Raw genomic sequence first — 12229 nt, 5'->3', positions numbered from 1 at the left:
AATTTTTCACCATGCCTGGACATTTTCTAAAACACTATCTGATTAATTTTCTTTAAATGCCACATTTTATCCTGTCACTCATCTGCTCAGAATCTTTTCATATTTTTGTTTATTTGAATTTGATGATCCCCATTTCCTGCTCCCACACAAACTATACACCACTGCCTAAAGAATCCAATCCTATCCTTACCCAGTCACTCAGGCCTACAGAGATCCTTTGTTTCATCCAGACCCAACATCTCTGGCCCCTTAATAAAACCTTTCCATGGCCTGTTCATTTTCCTATCCCCTCTGCTTCTTTGTCTCAGAAAGCTCTCTGTCACAGTCTGCAGTGATAGTTGTCTTCCTCTGTATTTTACTCATTTGACATACAATTTATTGCTAATTTGTTGGAAATGTTTTTTGGTCTTCTATCCTGCTAGATTTTTTTTTTAATTAATTTATTAATTTATTTATTTATTTATGGCTGTATTGGGTCTTCGTTTCTGTGCGAGGGCTTTCTCTAGTTGCGGCAAGCGGGGGCCACTCTTCATCACGGTGCGCGGGCCTCTCACTATCGCGGCCTCTCTTGTTGTGGAGCACAGGCTCCAGATGCGCAGGCTCAGCAATTGTGGCTCACGGGCCTAGTCGCTCCACGGCATGTGGGATCTTCCCAGACCAGGGCTCGAACCCGTGTCCCCTACATTAACAGGCAGATTCTCAACCACTGCGCCACCAGGGAAGCCCTATCCTGCTAGGTTTTTAACTCCCATGTACCAACACATACACACTCACACTCACACTGTGAATTATATTTGGCTTATGGTAGATGCTCAGTGTTCTTTATAAATAATTGGTCTGATCAGTTAGCTTCTTCCTACTTGTCACCAATATCAATTATCAGTGGAATTTTTTTAAGGTGTGTATTTGAGCTGTGCATCATACCCATTTTTTACAGCTTTTTAAGGTGTAATTGACATACAGTAAATTGCACAGATTTAAATTGTATGATTTGATAAGTTTTGTCATGTATGTGCCTATGAAACTACCAAAAGTTCCCTTCAAATATTTTAAAGAAACTTTATTTTTAAAGAAAACTTGATTATTTAAAAAAAGAGAGGGGACTGCCCTGGTGATCCAGTGGTTAAGACTCCATGCTCCCAATGCAGGGGGCCCAGGTTCGATTCCTGGTCAGGGAACTAGATCCCACATGCCGCAACTAAAGATCCCGCATGCCACAACTAAGACCCTGTACAGCCAAATAAATAAATAAATAAATATTTTTAAAGAGAGAGAGATACTCAGTTTTTAAACTGGGAAACTTTAATGTAGGATATTCACTTTTTTGTTTAAGCTCATCTGTCCTTAAAAGCACTATCATCTAATGCAGTGTTTTATAAACTTCTTAAAGAGTAGACTCTTTCCTTCAAAAATTCTGTGCAGAAATTTTTGCAGAAATTCTGTACATAAAGTAGAAAAAAAAAAAGACTGGTATAGTAGAAAAGGGACATTGTGTGTACAGTGCATGGGACACTTTGCTCTCAGCCTTAACCTCATCCCAAAGACAGTCCCTGAGGCATGTCCTCTTGACTCTTAGGTTTCCACAGAATGCATTTCGAAAATCATTGGTTTAGGTGGAAGACTATATAGGTTAGGTAAATAAGAAGTCGGGTTAATGTTTTAGGGAAATAATTGTGAAAAAGAGGGACATGAAAGTCTCTTGTGTTGAAATTAGTGTTATGCTCTTGCTGAGAGGCTTATTTTCCTCCCTTATTCCCTTTGACCTACAGGACTATCCCACCTATACTATCCTTGGTCAAAGTCAGTACCAGGCTTGCTACCCCAGCTCCAGCTTTGGAGTCACAGGCCAGACTAACAGTGATGCTGAGAGTACCACCTTAGCAGCAGCCACATACCAGACGGAGAAGCCTAGTGTCATGGTACCTGCTCCTGCAGCACAGAGACTTTCCTCTGGTAAGCTCTGCATTTGGCTTAAGGGCATTTCATCCAACAGGTGATGGTGAAGATTATTTTGTTCTGGTCTAAGTCACTGTTACCATGCTATTGGCCTTCCTTCTCAGGTGAGGAGTATTTAAACACTGTAGCCAGACAACAATGAGTCGTTGGCAGACTGAATATAATACCTGATGTTGTGAACAGAAAAGTACCAAGAATGAAAAGACTTTATTCATGACTCCCACTCCACCCTCCCTGTAGCTATAATATGCTTGTCACAGAGAACTTCAGAATCTTAGCACATTTTATAAAAGCTGGAGGACTGCAGTTTTAGTCTGTGCATAATTGACTTCTGGTTAGGCCTCACAACAGTAGTTCTTAACTTTTTCTGTGTCATGGATCCCTTTAAGATTCTGAAGAAAGGTATGGTTCTTTTTCCCCATGAAATACATAAAATTTAACCTACAAATGTAAACCTCTAGCTTTGAAATGGATCAATGAATTATGATGTCCAGATTAAAAAATCCTGACATAAAGACTTTATGCACACATTCAGTAAACATATGCACATACTTTTTATCCCTATTTTTTATGAAAATTTGGTGGTTTGCTGTCACGTCATGTAACTTGGGGAAGGACTGTTTATCGTTAACACTGATGCATTTTTAAAAACAGTGGTCTACATCAACTAATGCAGTTTTCTGTGCATCTTGCCTCTACTGGTCTTCTAAATAAATGGACATACAAATGGTTGCTGCTTCAAACCTACATAACTTTGAAATCATTACATGTGTTGATGCCTTAGTTTTGAATTCATTTCTCTAAATATCTTTGTTCTTCATAACAATTTTAACTTTTTAATAGTGGAGAGTTTCAAACAGTGGCGGAAGTTGTCAGAATGGTATAATGAACCCTTATATATCTGTCATCCAACTTCAACAATTAACAACTCATAGGCAATCTTGTTTCAACTATACTTCATCCAATTCCCTCCTCAAATTCCAGGTATCATATTTATTTATAATGCTTGATAACATAACCACAGTGCCATTATCCCATCTAAAATATTCAACAATAATTCCTTAATAACATAAAATACCAAAGGGTATTCATATTTCTAGTTTTCTCATAAATGTTAGGAGTTTTGTTTTTCTTTTTACAGTTTGTTTAAAATAAGATCCAAGTAAGGTCCATACATTGTGATTGGTGGATATTTTGTTTTAACCTATAAATTCCCCCATCTCTTTTTATTTCCGATTGTAATTTATTTGTTGAAGAGACAATCAATAGACTGTTTGTCCCATACCATTTCTCAGTCTAAATTTCGCCAATTATAACCTTAGAGGGTAGTTTACCACAGCCCACTGCCTTCTGTATTTTATTTAAAGCGGTAAATGGATCTAGAGCAGTGGTTTTTCAGCTAGAGGTGGTTCTGTGCCCCCTGCCTCCACCCCCATGCCCCCACACCCAGGGATATTTGGCAATGTATGGACACATTTTTGGTTGTCACACTGGGAAGGGGGGGTGCTACTGGCATTTAATGGGTAGAGGCCAAGAATGCTGCTTAACCAAACATCCTACAATGCACAGGACGTCCCTTCACAACAAAAATTATCTGGTCCAAAAAGGTCAATTGTGCCAAGTTGAGAAACCCTGATCTAGAAGCTTAATCAGGTTCAGGTTTAATTTTTTTTTTTGGCAAAATGACTTTATAGATGTGTTCTTCCATTGGGAGGCAGGCATATAAATTCTAGTTATAACTCTCTTCATGATGTTTGGTCTACATTTCCAAATTGCTTAAGTAAAGTTTGGTTTTCCAGCCTTTATCCCTGCAACATGATTCTTAAGGGCAGAGAACCTGCTGACCATTCTGCTCTGGTTCTTATAGCCTGTGACTACACTGGCAATACCGGTGTCTCACTTTTCCTTTCTAGGAGACCCTTCTACAAGCCCATCTTTGACCCAGACTACACCAAGTAAAGATGCTGATGACCAGTCCAGGAAAAACATGACTGGCAAGAACCGGGGCAAGAGGAAAGCTGATGCCAGCTCTTCCCAGGACAGTGAATTAGAAGTATGGGAAGAAACTCATTTGAGTTGCAACCTTTTTTTTTCTCATTTCTTAAATTTATCAAATATATATCTGAAACTCATGAGATTATGTGGTTCTGTGTTGTATACCCTATAATTCCTGAGCAAGAGAAAATGAATTGGCCAAGTGAAAAGAGAAATGTAAAAACACATTACTCTATGCCCATATCTTACCATATCACTTTCAGATCCTTTTCACCAAGAGCATTGAAAAAGCTTTTTTGAATTTAGATAGCCAGGTCACTTTTTAAGGGAAAGAACAAACTGTTTTCTGTATTCCAGAGGAGAACAGAAAGAATAATGCATCATATTCAAAAAGCAGAGAGTGTCACAAGTAATATACTGTTCTCCATTTAAAAATCTCAAAGTAAAATGAGAGAACTAAAGTGTTTTAGGCCAAGTTTCTGTGAAACATGCAGCCAGATCTGGTAACTTATTAATGAGATTGGCTCTCACTTATTCTGTAGTTTAAACACTATAGGAATTTATTATGGGCATACATTTGGCTTCATTATTAAAAGACTAGAAAGTCGTACAAAATTCTAATAATAATGGAGTTTTGATATTAATCCTTTTGTTTTCTTTCTTCAATTTTTCTATAATGTGATCATTTAATAAGAGGGAAAAGCCATATTTAAAAATGAGTCCATTGACAGGTGTTCAGAAGACATAGGTAAATTGAGGCTATGTTTGAAACCTCTCTTCCCTTTTGTTACTGGGGGCGGCGGGGAGGGCAGGAGGAGAAAGAAAGAAAATCTAAAGACCTGATATATTTCTTGGAAAAAATGGAGTACTCACTCATTTTTTAAATTGTGGTAAGGTATATATAATATAAAATTTACCATTTTTTAAGTGTGCAATTTTAAGTACATTCACAGTGTTGTTCGTTACTGCTATCTGTTTCCAGAAGTTTTTCATGATCGCAAACAAAAACTCTGCACCCATTAAGCAATAATTCCCTATTCTCCCCTCCTATTAGTCCCTGGTAACCTCTGTTCTACTTTCTGTCACTATAAATTTGCCTATTCTAGATAGTTCATAGAAGTAGAATCATACAAAATCTATCCTTTTGTGTCAGGCTTACTTCACTTAGCATAATGTTTTCAAGGTTCATCCATGCTGTAGCATATATCAGAACTTCATTCCTTTTTATGGCTGAATAATTCCATTGTGTATATATACCACATTTTGTTTATCTGTTTTCATCTATGATGAACGCTTGGGGTTTTTTCACCTTTGAGCTATTGTGAATAATGCTGCTATAACACTGCTGTACAGGTATCTCTTTGAGTCCCTCTTTTCAATTATTTGAAAAAGTATAAACCTAGGAGTAGAATTGTGGGATCATATGGTAGTTCTGTGTTCAGCTTTTTGAGGAGCCACCAAAATGTTTTCCAAATGACTACACCATTTTACATTCCTACCAGCAATGTACCAGGGTTCCAGTTATTTCCCATTTTTTGCATAATCCATCCTAATGGGTGTGAAGTGGTGTCTCATTGTGGTTTTGATTTGCATTTCCTTAATGATTAATAATGTTGAATATCTTTTCATGTGTGTATTGGCCATTTGTCTGTTTTGTTTGAAGTAATGTCCAAATCCTTTGCCCATTTTTAAATTAGGTTGTTTTTTTGTTGTAGAATGTTAGGAATTCTTTATATATTCTAGATATTAATCCCTTATCAGATATAAGACGTGCAGATATTTTCTATGGATTGTCTTTTCACTCTTGATAGTATCCTTTGATGCTTAAAAGTTTTAAATTTGGATAAAGTTCTATTTTTATTTTATTGCTTGTGCTTTTGGTGTTATATTTAAGGAAACAAGATTATGAAGATATTCACCTGTGTTTTCTTCTAAGCATTTTATTGTTTCAGCTCTTAAATTTAGGTCTTTGATCCATATTGAGTTAATTTTTGTACATAGTGTGAGGTAGGGATCTAATTTCATTCTTTTGCACATGGATATTCAGTTTTCCCAGGACCTTGTTTTGGAAACAGTTTCCTTTCCCCATTGAATGGTCTTGGTATCCTTGGCAAAAAAAAAAAAAAAAAATCAATTGACCACACATATATATATATATAAGCATTTTTTTCTGGGCTCTGTCATCTATTCCATTGGTCTGTATATCTATCCTTATGCTAGTACCACACTGTTTTGATTACTGTGGCTTTGTAGTAAGTTTTGAAATCAGGAAGTGTGAGTCTTCCAACTTTGTTCTTTTTCAAGATTATTTTGGCTCTTCAGGGTCCCTTGAGATTTCATACAAATTTTAGGATGAGTTTTTCTGTTTCTTTAAAAAACACTGTTGGGATTTTGATAGGGATTGCATTGTATTTGTAGATTCCCATTGGGTAGTATTGTCATCTTAACAATATTAAGTCTTCTATTCATGAACATGGAATGTCTTTACATTTATTTAGGTGTGTCCTCTTTGATTTCCTTCAGTGATGTTTTATAGTTTTCAGTGTACAAGTCCTGAACTGTTAAATTCATTCCTAAATATTTTATTATTTTTGATGCTGTTGTGTTTTAAAATCCTCTTAGAATTATTCATTGCAAGCTTATAGAAATACAGCTGATTTCTGAATTCATTTATTAGCTCTCAACAATTTTTTGTGGCTTAAGGGTTTTCTATGTATAAGATCATGTCATCTGCGAACAGAGGTAATTTTACTTCTTCCTTTCCAGTTTGGGTACCTTTTTTCCCCTTTCCTTGCCAGTTTATTCTGGCTAGAATTTCCAGTACCATGTTGAATAGAAGTGGTGAAAACAGGCATACTTCTCTTATTCCTAATCTCAGGGGTAGCGCTTTCAATTTTCCACCATTGAGTATGATATTAGCTGTAGGTTTTTCATATACGTCCTTTATCATGGTGAGGAAGTTGCTAGTTTATTGAGTGTTTTTATCATGAAAGCGTGTTGAATTTTGTCAAATGCTTTTTCTGCATCAATTGAGATGACCATGTGGGTTTTTTCCTCTATTCTGTTAATGCAGTATATTACATTGATTTTTCTATGTTGAACCATTCTTGCATTCTGGGAACAAATCCCACTTGGTCATGATTTATAATTCTTTAAATATGCTGCTGAATATTGTTTGCCACTATTTTATTGAGGTTTTTGCATCACTGTTCATATGAGAATTGGTCTGCAGTTTTCTTGCAGTGTCTTTGTCTTCAGTATCAGGGTAATGCTGGCTTCATAGAGTGAGTTAGGAAGTGTTCCCTCCTCTTCAGTTTTTTTGGAAGATCTTAAGGATTGGTGTTAATTCTTCTTTAAGTGTTTGGTAGAATTCAGCAGTGAAGCCATCTGGTCCTGGGCTTTTCTTTCTTGGGATGTTTTTTATTATTGATTCAACCTCCTCCAGTTAAAGATCTGTTCAGATTTTCTATTTCTTTTTGAGTCAGTTTTGGCACATTGTGAATTTCTAGGAATTTGTTCATTTCATCTAGATTATTTGTTGGTGTATAACTCTTCATAGTATTTTCTTATAATCCTTTTTATTTCTGTAAAATTGGTAATAATGTCCCACTTTTATTTCTGATTTTAGTAATTTATGTCTTCTCTCCTTTTTCTTAGCCAGTCTAGCTAAAAGTTGTCAATTTTGTAGATCTCTTCAAAGAACCGACTTTTGGTTTTGTTGATTTTCTCTATTTTTTTCCTACCCTCTGCTTTATCTATCTCTTCTAACCTTTATTATTTCCTTCCTTTTGCTGGCTTTTTCTGGCAACTTAAATTGTGCAGTTTGGTTTTTGATTGAGATCTTTTTTAAGGTACACATTTGGAGCTATAAATTTCCTTCTTAGCATTGTTTTCACAGCATCCCATAAATTTTGGTATGTTGTTTTTGGTTTTCATTCATCTCAAGGTATTTTCTAATTTCACTTATTTCTTTTTTATCCGTTGATTGCTTAAGATAGTATTGTTTAATTTTCACAGATGTGTGAATTTTCCAGTTTTCCTTCTGTTATTGATTTCTTGTCTCATTCCATTATGATTAAAAAAGATGCTCACTCATTTTTTAAAATATTTTCCTCACTCAGCGGGTATTTCTGTGGGACTTAGATGAAACCATCATCATCTTCCACTCCCTTCTTACTGGATCCTATGCCCAGAAGTATGGAAAGGTAATTTGAGTCTTTCTTCCTTTGTTGTAACTGTCCCTCTCCTGACTATGTGTGCAGGTAACCAAAATCACTGTCCCTGTTATCTCCATCTTACCCTGTTGACCTTTCACCTTTCACATAAAACTTCACCCAATGGCTTATACCAGGCAGACTACATGGTCAGGCAGAGCTGATGATAAAGGTAGAGACTAGACCTGGGACCAGTGCTAAAAGCTGAAGTTGTTGGAGAGCGGTATTTTGCAAAGACTAAGTATGGGACTGAGGCTCAAAACAGAGTGGAGTCTCAGGATTATCTACTCCAAAGACTAGTCTGTTATCCCTATGTCACATATAACAGCCCAAACTGAGCATACCATTTAGCTGAGAATATACCAGATCTGTACATTTAAAATATAAAATATCTTTCTAAAATAGATTATATACCCTCTTAGGAACTTCCCTGGTGGTCCAGTGGGTAAGACTCCACGCTCCCAATGCAGGGGGGCCCAGGTTCAATCCCTGGTTGGGGAACTAGATCCTGCACGCCTGCCGCAACTGAAGAGTCCGCATGCCGCAACTAAGAAGCCCTCATGGGCTTCCCTGGTGGCGCAGTGGTTGAGAGTCCGCCTGCTAATGCAGGGGACACGGGTTCGAGCCCTGGTCAGGGAAGATCCCACATGCTGCGGAGCAACTAAGCCCGTGTACCACAACTACTGAGCCTGTGCTCTAGAGCCCGCAAGCCACCACTACTGAGCCCGCGTGCCTAGAGCCCGTGCTCCGCAACAAGAGAAGCCACTGCAATGAGAAGCCCGCGCACCGCAACGAAGAGTAGCCCCCACTTGCTGCAACTAGAGAAAGCCCGTGCGCAGCAATGAAGACCCAATGCAGCCAAAAATAAATAAATAAAATTAAAAAAAAAAAAAAGAAAGAAGCCCTCATGCCGCAACTAAGACCCGGCACAGTCTAAATTAATTAATTAATCTTTTAAAAAAACCTTAAAATAAAATAAAATAGATTATATACCTTCTTAAATGAAACATACCAAGCAGGATTTAACTTCAGTCATCAGTATTAACATCAGTTTTGATAGAGGGCTGAGCTGTTTTGAGGTAGTGGCTGTATATTTCTATACTAAATTACCTCCAGGCTCCTATTTTTTAGTTTCTGTGAATTAATTTTATAAAAATATCAGCCTCCTTTGCTTTCCTACTTTTACTGCTCCTAATTATTTCTTATTGTCACCAGTGTTTCTGTTAGAAGTACTTTCCCATAGGCTTTTAGTATCTAGACTGGCAAGCTGACATAAGCTCATATACTATATAACAAGACTGGTAATGAGAGTATATAAAATAAGAGCATACTGCCTTTAAGGGAAGGTCTGATAGTTCATTTTAAAGCTACGTGCATTGGTTTTCCTGCAAATATTTCTTTACTGATTTCCTGGTTGTTGAGATTGTCAGATTACTGACTTCTGGTGTTGTACTGTGTGTGTGAGGTGGGGGGGGACGATAATGGGTGTTATAAGAGCAATATTTCAGCGATAGTTAGAATTTCTTCTGAAATGGAATTTCTCCAAAAATTAAGTGTTGTTTTTTTTTTTAAGTGGGTTAAGTTTTCTAGAAACGAAAGTCCTAAAGTCCTGAAATGTTTAACTTTGCACAATCCCAGATTCTTATAACTGTGAATGAAATTGCTTCAGTAATAGTGAGAAGCGCTGTTGTGGGCCAGTGTTGTTTTGGCCTTGACCCAAACTATTTTGAACCCTTTAAAGATAAGAACCAATGCTGTGAGTGCCAAGTCAAGCAAATTATTCTCTTATTGTCTTTCAGGACCCAACAGTAGTGATTGGCTCAGGTTTAACAATGGAAGAAATGATTTTTGAAGTGGCTGACACGCATCTATTTTTCAATGACTTAGAGGTAAGCATTTTAAATTGTTTCTGCACTTCAGTGAAACACTTTGTTCAATAACTATTTATTGAGCCTGTGCTTTTTGTATTTAGAGGAAATGTGGTTAGACAGGGTAGGTATGGAGAGGGCAGCTCGGCACTTGGGTGTACATAGTCTTGAAGGAATAGTGCCTTGGCTAGGTCACCACAGTCTTAGTTCTGGGCTTCAGTTTTATTGGCTCAAAAACTTGATTTTTGTTAGCTTATTTGGAAGTGATCTAGCTCTAGGGGCAGTGCCACCCCATCAGGCAAAACACTGATATATAAACCAACATTCCAATTTATTCAGCTATATTAAATAACATATAGAAGGTGGCTTTGATTATTTGTACTCTTGAATGTTTTTCAGTTTTACCTTCTTAAAAGATAGCCTCTTGATTTGTCAGATCTGTAGATGGCTACTCTAACTCATTGTATTTTATACGTGCTTGTCCATGTATAGGTTAGCCTTGATGTCAGATCATTTTATAGTTAGGTGGAGGGAAACCAGGAAACACCGAGAGCTTCTTGGTTAATTTTTTTGGTTTTGACATTTGAGTTCATCTTTGAGGTGAACATTGTGTAGTGGAAAGAGCACAGGACTGGGAATCAGGAGACCAGACTGCGAGTACCAAGTTAGGAAAGTTATCTCCCCATTCTGGGCCTCAGTTAAGCAGTTACCATACACAACAAACTAGTAACAGTTGTTCTATCTCAGGATGGGAATGTATTGCTGGGACACAGAGGTGGGAAGGAGCAGACTTGTCACTTAATGTCCTTTTGAATTTTGAACTGTGTACTACATATATTACCTAGTTTTTTAAATAGTGAAAATTTTAAAGTAAATAAAATTTTAAAGTAAAATGAACATGAAGTAATCCTCTTTCTTTTAAAATACAATCTAGTTCTACTCAACAGACAATTCTCCAACAAATTAAATTAATAGGGCTCTAAACTCCAACACTTTTGTGTAAGCTCCACAGTGCTTTAATCTTCCCTCAACTTCACATGTTGATAAGTTGGGACATTATAGTTTTATTCAGCAAACATTTATTGAAAACCTACTATGTGCCAGTAATTGTTGCCAAATTGTATTTGTAATGATTTTCTAGACATAGTCCTCACTCAGGACTGAAAGTTCTGTGAAGAATTTGACCTGAATGTGTTCCTGCCCCCCAGGTCAGTGGTTCTCAACTTTAGGGGGCATAAGAATCACCTGGGGAGCTTGTTAAAAATGAAGATTCTAGGACTTCACTCACAGAAATTCTGTTCAAAAATATGCATTTTTAAAAATCTTCCCCAGAGGATTCTGATGCAGGTGGACATCACGGCACCACCCTAGGTGGTGTCAGAGGACTGAATCTGTCAGTTAGGCAGTGGGTGGCGTTTTATGTCAGTAGTAGTGTGGGCTTAGAGGAAAGAACCTTGGATTCAGATTAGAAGACCCAGGCTCCTTCTGGTTTCTTTCTACCACTCACTAGTTTTATGACCTTGGGCAAATTGTTTTACCTCACTTTTAGAATATGAGGAGATTGACTTAGATGACCTCTTCTAATTCCTAAGTTTGAATTTACAAATTTCTGTTTCAGTCATTCTCAGTTTTGATACCACACGCACTCTACCAGCATCTGTTTCATCTGCAAAAATGTATTGAGTACATGCTATATAAGGGCACTGGACTAGACTAGAGGGGTACAAAGGAGATGTAAGGCATGGTCGTGCCATAAGAGGCCTACAAGGTAATAGGACTTACAGTCTAGTGTAGGACATAGGCACACCTGACAGTGTAAGGGAGCTTGTGTTTATACCCATGGACTGTTGGAAAAATGAACTATTGAGATAAGAGCATAACTGAGGGTTGGGATGGCTAAGGAAGATTTCATGAAGACTGAGGAATGTATATTAGGCCTTAAAAGAAGTTGAACAGCAAGGGGGGTGAGAGTGATCCTCCACACATAAGAGACCATAAGGTATTTCATCACCTCGCCATTGTTTGTGGTATTTTTACAATATATTGTGGTGGTAGTAGCACTTCTACTCCCTGGGCTGAAATAATGTGTGGTTTTGTCTTTTAACAGGAGTGTGACCAGGTGCATGTGGAAGATGTGGCTTCTGATGACAATGGCCAAGACTTGAGGTGATAAAAACAATGATGTCTTAAACATCA

General features: G+C 37.4%; 1 protein-coding gene across 6 annotated transcripts in view; it reads left to right on the top strand.

The window, feature by feature from the left end:
* EYA3 (EYA transcriptional coactivator and phosphatase 3) overlaps nucleotides 1-12229 on the top strand; it is a 91524-nt gene that overhangs the window by 61036 nt on the left and 18259 nt on the right. For all 6 annotated transcript variants that reach the window (XM_068539270.1, XM_068539273.1, XM_068539269.1 and 3 more), the window contains 5 exons: nucleotides 1770-1953; nucleotides 3870-4009; nucleotides 8073-8156; nucleotides 9965-10054; nucleotides 12141-12199. In XM_068539270.1, coding sequence (XP_068395371.1) covers nucleotides 1770-1953; nucleotides 3870-4009; nucleotides 8073-8156; nucleotides 9965-10054; nucleotides 12141-12199 — 557 coding nt within the window. The remainder of the gene's footprint in view (nucleotides 1-1769; nucleotides 1954-3869; nucleotides 4010-8072; nucleotides 8157-9964; nucleotides 10055-12140; nucleotides 12200-12229) is intronic.

Source organism: Eschrichtius robustus, chromosome 3, assembly GCF_028021215.1.
Source record: "Eschrichtius robustus isolate mEscRob2 chromosome 3, mEscRob2.pri, whole genome shotgun sequence".
NCBI classification, from domain to species: Eukaryota; Metazoa; Chordata; class Mammalia; order Artiodactyla; family Eschrichtiidae; genus Eschrichtius; species Eschrichtius robustus.
Note: the sequence above shows the minus strand (reverse complement) of the source record. Positions and strands in the feature narration are given on the sequence as shown.